The sequence below is a fragment of the Eubalaena glacialis genome, chromosome 16 (assembly GCF_028564815.1).
Source record: "Eubalaena glacialis isolate mEubGla1 chromosome 16, mEubGla1.1.hap2.+ XY, whole genome shotgun sequence".
Classification (NCBI taxonomy): domain Eukaryota; kingdom Metazoa; phylum Chordata; class Mammalia; order Artiodactyla; family Balaenidae; genus Eubalaena; species Eubalaena glacialis.
In genome coordinates, this window is record NC_083731.1 from 57,393,306 (window position 1) to 57,412,610 (window position 19,305).

The window sequence follows — 19,305 nt, forward strand, 5'->3', positions numbered from 1 at the left end:
TTGAAAGAGTTTACCAATTGTAATAACTTATTTCTATCAGTTATGCTGTTATTTGGGGGGAAAATTGCAGAAAAATACACTATTGATTTCCTCTATAAATTTATCCATATCATTACTTTGTAGGAAATTTTCTGTTATCAATAGAATATGCAATTAGTTCCTCTCAAAGGTGAAATTATCAAAGGATACATAGTAATGGGGCTGTTGGTGTTAGGAGTTAGGTGATAAAAGGCAGTGGTGGCAGGTCAGATTGATTTTGGTCTAAGTTATCTTTTCTTAGTGCATGAAATTCTTATCTGGTCTGTATATTTCTTTCATGAGCACAGGCTAACCAAAAGTAGAATAACTTCACCAAAGTTGTGATGGGGAAGATTTTTTAGAAAAAATGTTTAGTTTCCTCATTCTTTAATGCTGTCACCAACTCAAGTGAGTGATTCTTAAAGTTGTGAACAGCTCTCCTTGTGGGACATCGATTCTCAACCCACAGTGCCCTTTAAAAAATACTGATGCATCAGCCTCACGTCAGATCAATTACTTCAGCATGTATGCATGTGGATCCTGATTAGTGGCATTTTTAAAAAGCTCCCCCAGGTGATTTTAATGCACAGACTGAACTGAAAATCACTTTGTCTGTCTTCTGCCCTGCTTACTTATCCCAGAATGAAAAACCCCCAATTGGTGGCCTGGAACCAACCAACCAACAAACACACAAAAGCAAAACCTAACCAACACAAGAACAAAATCAGAAATGAAACAACTCTACTTCCTCACTTAAGGATGAGAGATGAAAATATTTCCAAAACTGCTACTTTTCTTTCATGCCACGCTGGACATTATTCTGAAAGGGAAGAAAGGGAGTGAAAGGAGTATGAATCTCAGGCACATGGTGGAACTGAAATAAGTTGATGGTCAGTGTTCTGAGTTATTTTGCAGGACTTGACCTTGGAAAGTAGAGTTTCAGTGATTATGAAAAGCAGGAGGCAAATCCCTCTGCCTGTCACAGACAGTTTCTATTTCATAAGCCTGTCACAGTCACGTGGGTTGCCACTGTGAATCTTTGTGAAATTTTGATTCTTGTATATCACCTTTTCCTTTACTCCATGAAGTTATTTTTAAGAAAGACCTCTCCCAAACAAATCCATTGTTCCATCTGCATTTAGTGTTTTATAAGGATTTTAGAGGGATTTTTATTCTTTATCAGATTGGAAAACCACCCTAGTAAGTTTTGGCACCCTTCGAAAATAAAGCAGTTTTTGGCCAAAGACTTACAGATAACAAATGCCATTCTTGTTTTACATCCAGCCAACTAAATCACTGAAAAATACTGACTTCCAAAGCAATGTGAAACTATTTAGAGTCCTTAACCCTCTTTGACTCATTCGTTAACACATTTAGTCTATAGCATTTTCCAGGAATTATTTAATTAGCTTTACTAAGTAGTGTTTTTGGTAAATTTATTCACATTACCTTTGTTTTTTCAGTTACTATTAAACCTTGTAAATTAGAATTATTCCTTTAGTCAAATTATAAAAGATAAATGGCTTTGCTCATGAACAGCAAATGCACTGCTTATGTGTTGGCGTCTCACCACTCTCAAAACCAGCATTGCTAATCTGTCAAACTTCCTTTCCCTGAAGCAGACAGCCTCAGAATCCTCCTTAACACCATGCTTAGAGATAGCTACTACCCATCAGAGGTAGTAATGAATCTTACCAGCCATCTTTGGTTCAATCTAGTCTCCTGTTTTTACACATTTTATAAATGAAAATAAAAAATTAAACAAGATACCCCATTCCTGATACTCTAGGAAGCTTTCTTTTATCAAAGGTCTGGATCAGAGACAAAACATGCAACACTATTATCTGTATAGTAATACTTAACGAATAGTATTTGTGAACATATGTGCTTAGGTAGCAGGGAAGAGTCTGATGATGAAATGAGTGCACACCAAAACCAGACAAAGACATTACAAGAAAGGGAACTTATAGACCAATATCTCTTATGAACATAGATGCAAAAATCCTCAAGAAAATATTATAAATCAAAGCCAACAATATGTAAAAAAATTAGATACCATGACCAAGAGGGATATATTGCAGGTATGGAAGGCTGGTTTAACATTTGAAAATCAATTAATGTAATTTATCAAATCAACAGGCTCTAAAGGAGAAAAACCATTTGATCATATCAATATATGCAGAAAAGACAGCTAATCAACTACAATACCCATTCATGACAAAAACTTTCAACAAACTAGAAATACAGGGGAATTTCCTTAAGTTGATAAAGAACATCTATAAAAACTACAGAGAGCATCATACTTAATGATAAGAAACTAAATATTTTCCCCCTAAGATCAGGAACAAGGAAACATGTCCCTTCTCACCATTTCTATTCAGCATTGTACTGGAGGTCCTGGCTTAATGCAACAAGACAAGAAAAGGACATAAAAGTATACAGATTGGGAAGGAATAAATAAAATTGTCTTTGCTCATAGGTAAAATGATTGCCTATGTAGAAAATCCCCCAAAATTGACCAAAAAAAAAAAAAAAAAGGAAAGAAAGAAAAACTCTTTCTGGAACTAATAAGCAATTAGAACAAAGTTTCTAGATATGAGATTGGCATTAAAATGTTGACTACTTTTTTAATATCAGCAATGAAAAATTAGAATTTGAAATTAAAAATGGAATATCATTTACTTTAGCGCCAAAAATTTTCTACAATATTTGTATGAGGAAGATGACAAAACTTTGATGAAAGAAATAAAAAAAAGATCTGATAAAGAAATAGATATCCCATGTTCATGGAAAGGAATATTCAATATTGTTAAGGTATCAGTTCTTCCCAGCTTGATCCATATAGTCAATGAAATTCCAATCAAAATCTCAGCAAGTAATTTTGTGGGTATTGACAGATTGATTCTAAATTTTTTATGGATATGTGAAAGACTCAGTCATTACAACACTGAAGAAGGAGGAAGAAGAGGAGGAGGAAGGGGAAGGACTGACTTCAAGAATTACTATAAAATTACAGTAATCAAAACTGTGGTATTGGGGGCAAAAAGATAGATAGTCAGTGGAACAGAATAGAGAGCCCAGAAATAGACCCACACAGGTATAGTCAACTGATCCTGGACAAAGCAGCAAAGGTAATTCAATGGAAAAGAATAGTTTTTTAAAGAAATGATGCTGGAAAAACTGGACGTTTATAATTTAGCCACTATTTGAATTTAAAAACTTCTGCTCTGTGAAGTGAAAAGACAGTCCATAGAGTGGGATAAAATCTTTGCAAAACGCCTATCTGACAAAAGACTTGTATCCAAAATATACAAAGAACTCTAAAACTCAACAATAAGAAAACAACCCAATTTTTAAAAAAAGGCCTGAACAGACATCTTACTGAAGATTTACAAATGGCAAATAACTGTATGAAAATATACTCAACATCATATGTCGTGAGGGAATTGCAAATTAAAAAAACAACGAAACACCATTACACATCTATTAGAATGGCTAAAATCCAAATCACTGACAGCACCAAATGCTGCTGAGGATGTGGTACAACAGGAACTCTCATTCACTGATGGAAGGAATGCAAGATAGTACAGCACCTTTAGAAGACTGGCAGTTACAAAGCTAAATGTAGATTTAACATAGGATTCAGTAATCACATTCCTGTTTACCCCAAGGAGTAAAAAACCTGCATACAAATGTTTATAGCAGTTTTATTCGTGGTTGCCAAAATTTGGAAGCAACTCGAGAAGTCCTTCAATAGCTGAATGGATAAAACCCACTGATATAGTCATACATATAGTCATACAATAGACCAGCGATGGGGAGCGACAGGGGGTGGCAGATGAAGCTTCCCTTGCTCGCCTCCCCGCTGCTCACCCCCTGCTGTGTGGCTAGGTTCCTAACAGGCCGGGGACCCATACTGGTCTGTGGCCTGAGCGTTGGGGACCCCTGCAATAGACTATTAAATCAGTCATAAAAAGAAAGAATCTCTTAAGCCAAGAAAAGACATGGAGAAATGCATAATACTAAGTGAAAGAAGCCAATCTGAAAAACCTCCATACTCTGATTCCAAATATATGACATTCTGGAAAGGACAAAATTATAGAGATAGTAAAAAAATCAGTGGTTTCTGGAGGTTTTGGGGGAAGGGGAAGAAGGAAGAGATGAATAGGTGGAGGACAGGGGATTTTTCAGTATGCTGAAACTATTTCCTATGACTCAGTAATGGTAGATACGTGACATTATGCATTTGGCAAAACCCATACAACTTTAGAACACAGAGTGAACCCAAAAGTAAACTGAGGTTAATAATTAATAGTTAATAATAATGTATCAATATCATCAATATCGGTACATAAATTTTAACAAATGTAACACATTAATGCAAAATGTTACTGATAGGGGAATTTGTGTATGTGGAGGAGAGAGTATATGGGAATCTGTCTTTTCTGCTCAATTTGTCTTAAAGCTGAAACTGCTCTAAAACATAAAGTCTGTTAATTAAAAAAATTAAGAAGTATAAAAACCATTTAATTTAAAATTAATGTATTTGATCCATTTATATTAACTAAAGAACACTGAGCTATTTTAAATCTCTTGTGGAATAAGGGAATAGTGTAAATAAATAGAACATTGAACAATATAATAATGCAATAAGATAAAATTTTACTAAAATGCAAAAATGCTTTTCATGCTGAAGTGCTCACTAAAATCCAAGAGAAATATGTTTAAAATATAATTCAGAGATAGTGTGTCTATGGAGATATAGCAGAAATCAGTTTAATTATAGAAGTTGACATTATTTAAAGCATTTTCTTCCATATTTAATGTTTCAACTCTCATCATTTTAAAATGAAAACTAAGCAATAAATATGTTTTTTAATATGTGAATGCTATAAATTTATCTAATATCTATTTTACCTCATATTAGTTTATCGCTACCTATCTTTAAAATCACTATGGAAGTTTTATTATAGGTATTAACAGTTATGGCAGTGACATAGATAATGCAAAGCATATTGTTTATGTTAAGATTTTAAATTTCCATTCATTTTGGAGGGATACACAGTATTTTTGAAAAATTTAATCAGCACAGTGATTGTTTTTAAAAAATGTATTTATACATATCAGGAAACAGTTCATTCTATAATTGTAGTTGGTTTCACTAGTGAATTTGAACCTACGCATTGACTTTTTGAGCTTCATATCTGAGCAATTATGATATATTCTTTGGCAGTTCATATTCACACATCCATTTTCATGTGGGTACATGTAACTTACATTTAGAGATGTTTCAAACATATACAAAGCACTTTATTCTGCAAATGATTTAAGATGGAATATGATGTTAGTAAATATACTTGGTTGGGTCTGTTAAAGATGAAACTTTACAGTTTCATTCAACCATATTTTTATCATATTTTGTGAACACTGATCTATTAGCAGTATGGAAAGACTTTGCATTTGAGGTAAGATTCAGGTAGCATTTTATTAATTTTATAGATAAAACAGTAGAAAGAATGCTATGCTTTTAGAACTAGAAGTGACCTCAGGGTAGGGGTGTAGAGGCTTTCCAGGCTAGAATTAGCAGGTTATAGGGCTTCAGTTATTTAAATTGCATTAATGAACACTATTTTACTGTCTTACTACTATTTTTATCCACTGTGTTTTTGAGAATTTTGTTTCTTTTGATGCATAATAATCTATATTAAATAAAGATTTTGTAGAGGAACTGCATTTTATAGTGGTTAAGAGCTTTGGATTCACACAGAAGTGGGTTCAAATAAATCTTGGCTCTACTGGATAGTAGCTATGTGATCTGGGGTATGCTACATGATGTTTCACATCTCTTTTGCCCTCTTAATAGTGAGTGTAATACCAGTTCCTTCCTCATAGGGATGGTGTGTGTTTCAGGCACTTAACAGGTATTGTATTATTTGGCCAATCCCTGTATCCTAGTAAGTGCCACACAAATAAGAGTGGCTGCTCTTGTCCTCAGCATTCATACTGTTTACAAGGTAGGGTCTTCTAGAATGTTCATGGAGCCATTACAGACCCTCATAATTTTGTCATTTTTCTGGTGTTCAGCAATGTCTACAACATCCAAAGAGTCACTGCTGTCTGGATAACATAATTGAAGTATAGGAACATGATAATGGGGAACAGCTACAAATTTGACAATATTCTTAAGATAAAGTTTTATTATTCAGAGTGTAAGGGGTTGTAGTTCTTCGGATTCTGAAAATCACCAGGACGATACTTAGTTTTTATTTTAGGAATTTTCTTTCTTGTGGCTAAAACAATGGAATTTTCTTTAAGTGTCATCCAAATTCGTGCTGAATAGCTTAAAAATATTCCCAAACCTTGCACTGTAGCTACAAAGGAGTTCTATCCAGACTGACAACTAGGCCATGATTTATTACAGGATCTGCTTTTAACATTATTTTGTCTGGAATGAACAGAGTGGTTGAAGAAACTCCATCCATCTTTTTGTTTATTTGACATCTATGCCACATTAAATGTTCCTTAAAGAAACAATATATAAACAAGAAATTCTCCTTAACAGTGATGATTACTCATCAGTAAGATAAATCTCTTGACAGTGATACCAAAGGAATCCTGTCAAGCAATGTCGGTGAAAATTTAAATAAAGCATATTTTTTAAACTTAAGAATAAATTTTTAAACCAGATATTTTAGCTTCATTTTCTTTCCAAGAGTTAGCACTACAGAGTATGCTCAAGTTGTTTTTTCTCTTCAACAAAATTAGCACCATCTCTCAAGCTTCCCTTGTTCTAGCTCAATCGCTGATTATGTATGATATGAATAGTAGAAATAGAGTGTGCCCTTTTTGTTGTTAATGTTTATCAAAAGGTGAAAAAATATTGAGCAAGTAAATGAAGACTGTGATAAATATATTTTGCTGTGCTTTCATATATTTTCATGTGCTTTCTGGGAGGGTTTTTTTGTTTGTTGGTTGGTTTTTGTTTTGGGTTTTTTTTTTTTTTTTTTTTTTTAAGTGATTTGGGGGAGGGAAGGAAGGAAGGAAGGGAATAGTGTAATTGAGGCAGGAAGAATACCTTCCCGGCATTGTGCAGTTTTTCCTGAGAACGTTAGGAACTGAATGAGGAATCTCTGCCCTGGAATTTAGAGCAACTAGTAGTTTATGAGTAACCATGCATTGTCAACAAATGGTCACTCTCTGTGTTTCTTTACTCCTTATCTTTTATTAGGTATATTTTCAGATTTATTTATTTGGGAATTTGAGTGTTTTTTTTTAAGTCTCCTGGTTGTTAAATATAGATTCTGGAGGGATGGGAGACTTCTACTTCTATTTATTATTCAGTGAGTATATTTTAAATATTAGGCTGTGACCAGTATGTGAGTTGCTAACCAGCTGATGTTTTCAATAGTACAGCCAGGATAGCAACCTCCTCCATAAGTTAGTGTTTAGCTTTATGATTGTCTCTAAATATTTGAATCTGTGTTTGACCTGCATCCTTAACATTTATTAAATTGGTAGATGCTATAGCCTATAGTATGTTCCAGAATTCTAATTCTGAATTCTTATTGCTCATGAATAAAGATCAAGATTGATCCAGTTGCTTATTGTTGGATCATAGAGATTTCTTGATATATTAATCCTAGCAATTGCTGGCCATTTAGCTATATCACAAATAGCCCTGGAAAGCTCTTTCCAGGTGCTTGTCTTAATCAACATTCCACACAGGACATGTGTCTAGTTTCACATGAACAGAGCATGATAAGAAAGGTGTAAACTGGTGACAGTCAGGAACTGGGAGTCCACCAGAGGAACAGTATTCTCCAGTCATTGCTATAAAGAGGGAGGTGGGGGAACAGAAGAGTTAACCATTAGAGTGCTTTAAAAAAAATAGCAAAATTAAAATCAAAGGACAGTTTTTATACTGACTCTTGGTTGTACCAGGGAAAACTATTATATTTGTGAAAGTTTGCTACTTTTACCCTAGCCTTATCCATTGAAGATGATAGTATGAATGAAATTGTAGAGTTGAAAGGTAACTTTTATAAATCAGATTAACATTCTCAGTGTATGTGAAAGCTGAAACAGAACGATTTTAACTGACCCAAGCATGCAAAAATAACTTCTGAACTGAGATTATAACTAGGTTTCTTCATTTTTATTCTAGTGTTTTTTTAGAATAGATTTTGCAATGTCTACAAACACAAGTCCACTGTAAAGTATATTTAATATTTTTGGAGTGGAAAGTGAATTTAGAGTTTCCTTTTCCTGTCCAGTTCCATATTCTCACTTTATTTATGTGAATCTGAGGTCCAGTAACTTGCCCAAGGCGACGTAGCTAGTTAAAGGCCAGTTTTAGTGTTATGTTTTAGCAGGTCGTTCACACGTTAGTGGCAATCAGTCTAGCTAGTGATCAGAGTCAGTTTTTGAGGAATAATTTTTCAGAACACTCAGATGAATGTTGTGATTTATGTTCCTTTTAAGAGGCATCAAATAATGGACTCTGTTCATATCAGTTTTTAAAGTGCCAGGAACCATTGCTGCTGAATGGTTTGCATGCTGAATAGGCCAGTGCAGCATTTGAACCTGTTATAAGAGTAATCATGTGAAAGCCTGGCTGTCTATAGTAGGGTAGCTCTGTGTTTCCAGGGACAAGACAGTTTGTGCATTAATAAGTCATGTGTGTTAATATTTGTGATGGCACAGAATATCTCCTTCTGCCACAATCGGATAGTAGCTTTCATTTGATATTTTTCTGATAGTGATATAATATTTAGTGACATAGAATTTGAAAAAAATACATATGGATATATATGTGTATGTGTGTGTATACACTTATTTTAAGGTAGGAAATTGTTGGAAAGGAAGCAATAGGGTTGTGCACAGTTAAGTATACCAAGAATTTCCAACTCTAAATTAAATCCTGGTGTGAAAAGAGTGATTTTTTCTCCCATTATATGTGTATCTGATCTGGATGATTACTCATTTGTAGGGAACACTATCAGATTATGTATTTGCTCTGTGTTCACACCCAACACTCCATACCCCCATCACTCACAAAACCTAAGCTGACCTCTATTTGTACCTAGGTTGTAGCCTAGCCCTTTCTCCCTTCTGATTCATTCCTCGGCCTTTTCAGGTTAGGATTGATCCATCCTGGTCTTCTCTTCAAGCCTCTGTTCTCCTTTCTTTTATTCTGTGTACTTATTTGTGTTTATTTGGTCAACTTTTTAGCTTTGGAGGCTAAGAGCTCACAAACCGGTACTCCTAGAATAGTTCACTCCTCTAAGTTCTCACTATGTATTCTCTACAGTTTATCACCCTCAAGGGATGGAAAATTGGTTCTTGGGGAGCAAAAATATCTTTCCTTACTGTTTTTATGTGTAAAGCACAGATGTACATGCAGTATATAAACAGATATACAGTATATGTATCATTTTAAAATTTCATAGGTGCAAATGATTCGGAAAAATATGCCTAAAAAATCTTAGCCAGCAATAATGAAAAAAAGGTTGACAACACTGTTCTACACCTATATGTACCTATGTCCTTTCCCAACGTCTCCACTTAGATGTTACGCAAAAACGTCAAGTTCATTTGTCCCAAACTGAAACAATTCTTTTTTCTCCACCCCACCCAAATCTTTTTCTCATTCTTTCTGTCCAGTTTCAATAGATGTCATCATGTGGGTTTCCATGCCCTCCCTGTCCCATTATCTCATGCCTAAGGCATGACCTCATCTCAGGCTGTTTTCTTTCCCTGCCTGGATTATTGCTACAGCTTTTAAAATGATTCTTCCTGCTCTGTTCTTACCCTTGCTCTAATCTTTTATCCACACTGTGCGAGAAGGAGCTTTCTAAAATGTACATCTGATTAGCTCTCATCTAGTTTAAAACCTCCCAGTTCTTAGGGATCAGAATCCTATATCCATAGCATGGTCTGCCTTTCTTTTAATTTTCTGTCCTTCTCCTCAGATTTCTTTCTACTCTCCCTACTTCCCCCTCCCCGCAACATATACTTTTATTTTGGAGTCACTTGGACTCCTCTAAAGTGCCACTTTCTTCCTCATCTATGGTCTTTTTCAAATGCTGCTCCATCTGCCTCTGATACTGTGCCTTTGAGTTTTTTCCTTCCCTTCCCCAACCCATACAACGTCCTGCCCGCTGGTGTTCAGTTCAGGTGCCCTGTCCTCCTAGGCATACTGTATGATTATTTTTACTATACTCTTTGTCACACTGGGGAAATGCATATTTTCTGGGGTTTTTTTCCCCCCCCCACTAAATGGCTTCTTGAGGAATGACTTATTGGTTGTTGCGTCTCCGACTCCTGCAGTACCTAGTAAGCATTCCATAAATCCGTGCCAAATGAAAAAATGAGCAAGCATGTGGGACTGTTTTAAGTGCTGATATTATATACGTTCCTAGGTTGTCCTGTTTTCCTGGGCATTTCACCATATATTTTTTTCCCCATGAAACATTGCATACTACATTGAATTAAGCTTATTCCTTCTTTACAGTAAATATTAATGACTTAGACCAAACAACAGTATATGAAGAGTAGCTTTTCAAGTGTTTAAATAGTGGCTTTTCAAAAATAGCATTAACTAATTTTACAGCTCATTTATTTCTTATCTATAAAAAACAGTATTAACATTATTTAAGTAAAGAGACTATCAAAATATTTTTGACTCTCTGTATTTTTTCTCCCTCTCATTCTATTTAGCTAAAGGACACAAAATCAGCAGATCAGAAAACAACACTACTTCATTTTCTTGTGCAAATATGTGAAGAAAACTACCCTGATATCCTCAATTTTGTGGATGATTTGGAACACTTGGACAAAGCTAGTAAAGGTTTGTGCTTTTACAGAAAAGATTTTCATGCTCTGGGTCTTCAGTTGGTACAGAAAATAATGCCTTTTATTTGAACATACTTGCCACTTTGTCACTGTGTTTTCATACTAAATATGTCATTTTAGAAATAGAGAGAAAGTTGTAGGACATTTACTTTATCAATTGTCATTATTGGAGCTATGAGTTTAATTTTTTGACTGGATAATGAGGCCCTATATTCAAAAACACGTAGTTTTGCAGTTTGTTTTTTTTTTTTTTAACATCTTTACTGGAGTATAATTGCTTTACAATGTCATGTTAGTTGCTGCTGTATAACAAAGTGAATCAGCTATATCTATACATATAGCCCCATATCTCCTCCCTCTTGCGTCTCCCTCCCACCCTCCCTATCCCACCCCTCTAGGTGGACACAAAACACTGAGCTGATCTCCCTGTGCTATGTGGCTGCTTCTCACTAGCTATCTATTTTATATTTGGTAGTGTGTATATGTCCATGCCACTCTCTCACTTCATCCCAGCTTACCTTTCCCCCTCCCCGTGTCCTCAAATCTATTCTCTACCTCTGTGTTTTTATTCCTGTCCTGCCCCAAGGTTCTTCATAACCATTTTTTTTTTTTTTAGATTCCATATATATGTGTTAGCATACAGCATTTGTTTTTCTCTTTCTGACTTACTTCACTCTGTATGACAGACTCTAGGTCCATCCACCTCACTACAAATAACTCCATTTTGTTTCTTTTTATGGCTGATTAATATTTCATTGTATATATGTGCCACATCTTCTTTATCCATTCACCTATCGATGGACACTTAGGTTGCTTCCATGGCCTGGCTATTGTAAATAGTGCTGCAATGAACATTGTGGTACATGACTCCTTTTGAATTATGGTTTTCTCAGGGTATATGCCCAGTAGTGGGGTTGCTGGGTCATATGGTAGTTCTATTTTTAGTTTTGTAAGGAACCTCCATACTGTTCTCCATAGTGGTTGTATCAATTTACATTCCCACCAACAGTGCAAGAGGGTTCCCTTTTCTCCACACCCTCTCCAGCATTTATTGTTTGTAGATATTCTGATGATGGCCATTCTGACCAGTGTGAGGTGATACCTCACTGTAGTTTTGATTTGCATTTCTCTAATGACTGGCAATGTTGAGCATCCTTTCATGTGTTTGTTGGCAATCTGTATATATTCTTTGGAGAAATGTCTATTTAGGTCTTCTGTCCATTTTTGGATTGGGTTGTTTGTTTTTTTGATATTGAGCTGCATGAGCTGCTTGTATGTTTTGGAGACTAATCCTTTGTCAGTTGCTTCATTTGCAAATATTTTCTCTCATTCTGAGGGTTGTCTTTTCATCTTGTGTATGGTGTCCTTTGCCATGCAAAAGTTTTTAAGTTTCATTAGGTCCCATTTGTTTGTTTTTATTTCCATTTCTCTAGGAGGTGGGACAAAAAGGATCTTGCTGTGATTTATGTCATAGAGTGTTCTGCCTATGTTTTCCTCTAAGAGTTTGATAGTGTCTGGCCTTACATTTAGGTCTTTAATCCATTTTGAGTTTATTTTGGTGTATGGTGTTAGAGAGTGTTCTAATTTTATTTGTTTACATGTAGCTGTCCAGTTTTCTCAGCGCCACTTATTGAAGAGGCTGTCTTTTCTCCATTGTATATTCTTGCCTCGTTTATCAAAGATAAGGTGACCATATGTGTGTGGGTTTATGTCTGGGCTTTCTATCCCGTTCCACTGATCTATATTTCCGTTTTTCTGCCTGTACCATACTGTCTTGATTACTGTAGCTTATAGTACAGTCTGAAGTCCGGGAGCCTTATTCCTCCAGCTCCGTTTTTCTTTCTCAAGATTGCTTTGGCTATTCAGGGCCTTTTGTGTTTCTATACAAATTGTGCAATTTTTTGTTCTAGTTCTGTGAAAAATGCCATTGGTAGTTTGATAGGAATTGCATTGAATATGTAGATTGCTTTGGGTAGTATAGTCATTTTCACAACGTTGATTCTTCCAATCCAAGAGCATGGTATACCTCTCCATATTAACAAATTGAAAGAGAAAAACCATATGATCATCTCAATAGATGCAGAAAAAGCTTTCGGCAAAATTCAACACCCATTTATGATAAAAACTCTCCAGAAAATAGGCATAGAGGGAACTTACCTCAACGTCATAAAGGCCATATATGACAAACCCACAGTCAACATCTTTCTCAATGGTGAAAAACTGAAACCATTTCCACTAAGATCAGGAACAAGACAAGGTTGCCCACTCTCACCACTCTTATTCAGCATCGTTTTGGAAGTTTTAGCCACAGCAATCAGAGGAGAAAAAGAAATAAAAGGATTCCAAATCAGAAAAGAAGAAGTAAAACTGTCACTGTTTGCAGATGACATGATACTATACATAGAGAAAACTAAAGATGCTACCAGAAAACTACTCGAGCTAATCAATGAATTCGGTAAAGTAGCAGGATACAAAATTAATGCACAGAAATCTCGTGCATTCCTATACACTAATCATGAAAAATCTAAAAGAGAAATTTAGGAAACACTCCCATTTACCATTGCAACAAAAAGAATAAAATACCTGGGAATAAACCTACCTAAGGAGACAAAAGACCTGTATGCAGAAAACTATGAGACACTGATGAAAGAAATTAAAGATGATACAAACAGATGAAGAGATATAACATGTTCTTGCATTGGAAGTTTGGCGGTTTAAACCTTGTGAATACCTGCCAGCCCCACCCTCTGCTGCTAAGCCCCTTCCACTGTGTCCAGTGCAGTTCTCTTTGGATGAGTCATTCATAAGCACCTGGGATGATTATGCATCTGAGCCAAGCACCTGTAGTCAGTGTCCCCCTTGGCCTGATTCTGAATCTCCATCTGCCTGCCTTGCAGGTAGGGCCTGCTTCCTTTGCCCCAGTAGGCACCAAACTGCCAGAGATTCCAGTCACCCCTTCCTAATACCTCAGTTTCTAAGCTCCTTCTTAGCCCCTGCTGTGGGCTTAGATCTGGTTATAGAAAGGGTCAGAGATAGGATAGGCCTATTATTTATATTTGGTTTGAATATGACTTATGCAGTTTTTTGAACATCTGAAGCATCCAGGTTATATATCACATCAGTTCTGTGGGAAAAAAAAAACTTTACTTGCCTCAAAAAAAAAATGAATTTATGAATACACATTTGTATGAATATATACAAATGTATGGATATACATTTTGGAAGACATCTCATTTGGTCTGGGAGAGTATCTGTATTCTTTTTGTATAAGCCACTGATCATTTGTCAGCTTAAAGAAGGATACTTTTTTCCAGTATTATAGTGAATTTTTCTTCTTAAATTAAAAAAAAATCACTTTTATCATTTCATACCCTGTTTATTTTTTATTTTTTTAAATTTTATTTTATTTATTTTTTTATACAGCAGGTTCTTATTAGTCATCAATTTTATACACATCAGTGTATACATGTCAATCCCAATCGCACAATTCATCACACCACCACCCCCACCCACCCTCCGCTTTCCCCCCTTGGTGTCCATACGTTTGTTCTCTACGTCTGTGTCTCAATTTCTGCTCTGCAAACCGCTTCATCTGTACCATTTTTCTAGGTTCCACATATATGCGTTAATGTACGATATTTGTTTTTCTCTTTCTGACTTACTTCACTCTGTATGACAGTCTCTAGATCCATCCACGTCTCAACAAATGACCCAATTTCGTTCCTTTCTATGGCTGAGTAATGTTCCATTGTATATATGTACCACATCTTCTTTATCCGTTCGTCTGTCGATGGGCATTTAGGTTGCTTCCATGACCTGGCTATTGTAAACAGTGCTGCAATGAACATTGGCGTGCATGTGTCTTTTTGAATTATGGTTTTCTCTGAGTATATGCCCAGTAGTGGGATTGCTGGATCATATAGTAATTCTATTTTTAGTTTTTTAAGGAACTTCCATCCTGTTCTCCATAGTGGCTGTATCAATTTACATTCCCACCAACAGTGCAAGAGGGTTCCCTTTTCTCCACACCCTCTCCAGCATTTGTTGTTTGTAGATTTTCTGATGATGCCCATTCCAACTGGTGTGACGTGATACCTCATTGTAGTTTTGATTTGCATTTCTCTAATAATTAGTGATGTTGAGCATCTTTTCATGTGCTTCTTTGCATTCTGTATGTCTTCTTTAGAGAAATGTCTATTTAGGTCTTCTGCCCATTTTTGGATTGGGTTGTTTGTTTTTTTAATATTAAGCTGCATGAGCTGTTTATATATTTTGCAGATTAATCCTTTGTCCGTTGATTCATTTGCAAATATTTTCTCCCATTCTGAGGGTTGTCTTTTCATCTTGTTTGTGGTTTCCTTTGCTGTGCAAAAGCTTTGAAGTTTCCTTAGGTCCCATTTGTTTATTTTTGTTTTTATTTCCATTACTCTAGGAGGTGGGTCAAAAAAGATCTTGCTGTGATTTATGTCAAAGAGTGTTCTTCCTATGTTTTCCTCTAAAAGTTTAATAGTGTCTGGTCTTACATTTAGGTCTTGAATCCATTTTGAGTTTATTTTTGTGTATGGTGTTAGGGGGTGTTCTAATTTCATTCTTTTACATGTAGCTGTCCAGTTTTCCCAGCACCACTTATTGAAGAGACTGTCTTTTCTCTATTGTATATCCCTGCCTCCTTTGTCATACATTAGTTGACCATAGGTGTGTGGGTTTATCGCTGGGCTTTCTATCTTGTTCCATTGATCTATGTTTCTGTTTTTGTGCCAGTACCATATTGTCTTGATTACTGTACCTTTGTAGTATAGTCTGAAGTCAGGGAGTCTGATTCCTCCAGCTCCGTTTTCTTCCCTCAAGACCGCTTTGGCTATTCGGGGTCTTTTGTGTTTCCATACAAATTTTAAGATTTTTTGTTCTAATTCCGTAAAAAATGCCATTGGTAGTTTGATAGGGATTGCATTGAATCTGTAGATTGCTTTGGGTAGTATAGTCATTTTCACAATATTGATTCTTCCAATCCAAGAACATGGTATATCTCTCCATCTGTTGGTATCATCCTTAATTTCTTTCATCAGTATCTTATAGTTTTCTGCATACAGGTCTTTTGTCTCCCTCGGTAGGTTTATTCCTAGGTATTTTATTCTTTTTGTTGCAATGGTAAATGGGAGTGTTTCCTTAATTTCTCTTTCAGATTTTTCATCATTAGTGTATAGCAATGCACGAGATTTCTGTGCATTAATTTTCTATCCTGCAACTTTACCAAATTCATTGATTAGCTCTAGTAGTTTTCTGGTGGCATCTTTAGGATTCTCTATGTATAGTATCATGTCATCTGCAAACAGTGACAGTTTTACTTCTTCTTTTCCAATTTGTATTCCTTTAATTTCTTTTTCTTCTCTGATTGCCATGGCTAGGACTTCCAAAAGTATGTTGAATAATAGTGGTGAGTGTGGACATCCTTGTCTTGTTCCTGAGCTTACAGGAAATGCTTTCAGTTTTTCACCATTGAGAATGATATTTGCTGTGGGTTTGTCATATATTGCCTTTACTATGTTGAGATAGGTTCCCTCTCTGCCCAGTCTCTGGAGAGTTTTTGTCATAAATCAGTGTTGAATTTTGTCAAAAGCTTTTTCTGCATCTATTTAGATGATCATATGGTTTTTATTCTTCAGTGTGTTAATATGGTGTATCACATTCATTGATTTGCGTATATTGAAGAATCCTCGCATCTCTGGGATAAATCCCACTTGATCATGGTGTATGATCCTTTTAACGTGTTGTTGGATTCTGTTTGGTAGTATTTTGTTGAGGATTTTTGCATGTATATTCATCAGTGATATTGATTTGTAATTTTCTTTTTTTGTAGTATCTTTGTCTGGTTTTGGTATCAGGGTGATGGTGGCCTCATAGAATGAGTTTGGGAGTGTTCCTCCCTCTGCAATTTTTTGGAAGAGTTTGAGAAGGATGGGTGTTAGCTCTTCCCTAAATGTTTGATAGAATTCACCTGTGAAGCCATCTGGCCCGGACTTTTGTTTGTTGGAAGATTTTTAATCACAGTTTCAATTTCATTACTTGTGATTGGTCTGTTCATATTTTCTGTTTCTTCCTGGTTCAGTCTTGGATGGTTGTACCTTTCTAAGAATTTGTCCATTTCTTCCAGGTTGTCCATTTTATGGGCATAGAGTTGCTTGTACTAGTCTCTAGGATGCTTTGTATTTCTACGGTGTCTTTTGTAAGTTCTCCTTCTTCATTTCTAATTTTATTGATTTGAGTCATCTCCCTCTTTTTCTTGATGAGTCTGGCTAATGGTTTGTCAATTTTGTTTATCTTCTGAAAGAACCAGCTTTTAGTTGTATTGATCTTTGCTATTGTTTTCTTTGTTCCTATTTCATTTATTTCTGCTCTGAGCTTTATGATTTCTTTCCTTCTGCTAACTGGGTTTTGTTTGTTTTTCTTTCTCTAGTCCCTTTAGGTGTAAGGATAGATTGTTTATTTGAGATTGTTCTTGTTTCTTGAGGTAGGCTTGTATTGCTATAAACTTCCCTCTTAGAACTGCTCTTGCTGCATCCCATAGGTTTTGGATCGTTGTGTTTTCATTGTCATTTGTCTCTAGGTATTTTTTGATTTCCTCTTTGATTTCTTCAGTGATCTCTTTGCTATTTAGTGATGTATTGTTTAGCCTCCATGTGTTTGTGTTTTCTACGTGTTTTTCCCTGTAATTGATATCTAATCTCATAGCATTGTGGTCAGAAAAGATGCTTGATATGATTTCAGTTTTCTTAAATTTACTGAGGCTTGATTTGTGACCCAAGATGTGATCTATCCTGGAGAATGTTCAGTATGCACTTGAGAAGAAAGTGTAATCTGCTGTTTTGGGGTGGAATGTCCTGTAAACATCAGTTAAATCTACCTGGTCTATTGTGTCATTTAAAGCTTGTGTTTCCTTATTAATTTTCTTTTTAGATTATCTGACCATTGGTGTAAGTGAGGTGTTAAAGTCCCCCACTATTATTGTGTTACTGTCGATTTCCTCTTTTATAGCTGTTAGCAGTTGCCTTATGTATTAAGGTGCTCCTATGTTGGGTGCATAAATATTTACAATTGTTATATCTTCTTCTTGGATTGATCCGTTGATCATTATGTAATGTCTTTCCTTGTCTCTTGTAACATTCTTTAAAGTCTATTTTATCTGATATGAATATTGCTACTCCAGCTTTCTTTTGATTTCCATTTGCATGGAATATCTTTTTCCATCCCCTCACTTTCAGTCTGTTTGTGTCCCTAGGTCTGAAGTGGGTCTCTTGTAGACAGCATATATATGGGTCTTGTTTTTGTATCCATTCAGCAAGCCTGTGTCTTTTGGTTGGAGCATTTAATCCATTCACGTTTAAGGTAATTATCGATATGTATGTTCCTATGGCCAATTTCTCAATTGTTTTGGGTTTGTTTTTGTAGGTCCTTTTCTTCTCTTGTGTTTCCCACTTAGAGAAGTTCCTTTAGCATTTGTTGTAGACCTGGTTTGGTGGTGCTGAATTCTCTTAGCTTTTGCTTGTCTGTAAAGCTTTTGATTTCTCCATCGAATCTGAATGAGATCCTTGCCGGGTAGAGTAATCTTGGTTGTAGGTTCTTCCCTTTCATTACTTTAAGTATATCATGCCACTCCCTTCTGGCTTGTAGAGTTTCTGCTGAGAAATCAACTGTAAACCTTATGGGAGTTCCCTTGTATGTTATTTGTCATTTTTCCCTTGCTGCTTTCAATAATTTTTCTTTGTCTTTAATTTTTGCCAATTTGATTACTATGTGTGTCGGCCTGTTTCTCCTTGGGTCTATTCTGTATGGGACTCTCTGCACTTCCTGGACTTGGGTGGCTATTTATTTTCCCGTGTTAGGGAAGTTTTCGACTATGATCTCTTCATATATTTTCTCTGGTCCTTTCTCTTTCTCTTCTCCTTCTGGGACCCCTATAAAGTGAATGTCATTGTGTTTAATGTTGTCCTAGAGGTCTCTTAGGCTGTCTTCATTTCTTTTCATTCTTTTTTCTTTATTCTGTTCTGTGGCAGTGAATTCCACTATTCTTTCCTCCAGGTCACTTATCCGTTCTTCTGCCTCAGTTATTCTGCTATTGATTCCTTCTAGTGTAGTTTTCATTTCAGTTATTGTATTGTTCATCTCTGTTTTTTTGTTCTTTAATTCTTCTAGGTCTTTGTTAAACATTTCTTGCATCGTCTCGATCTGTGCCTCCATTGTTTTTCCGAGGTCCTGGATCATCTTCAGTATCATTATTCTGAATTCTTTTTCTGGAAGGTTGCCTATCTCCACTTCATTTAGTTGTTTTTCTGGGGTTTTATCTTGTTCCTTCATCTGGTACCTAGCCCTCTGCCTTTTCATCTTGTCTATCTTTCTGTGAATGTGGTTTTTGTTCCACAGGCTGCAGGATTGTAG

General features: G+C 35.8%; 1 protein-coding gene across 2 annotated transcripts in view; it reads left to right on the top strand.

Moving 5' to 3' along the window:
* DIAPH3 (diaphanous related formin 3) overlaps positions 1–19,305 on the top strand; it is a 571,929-nt gene that overhangs the window by 307,011 nt on the left and 245,613 nt on the right. For both annotated transcript variants that reach the window (XM_061171200.1, XM_061171201.1), the window contains one exon: positions 10,738–10,867. In XM_061171200.1, the coding sequence (XP_061027183.1) occupies positions 10,738–10,867 (130 nt within the window). The remainder of the gene's footprint in view (positions 1–10,737; positions 10,868–19,305) is intronic.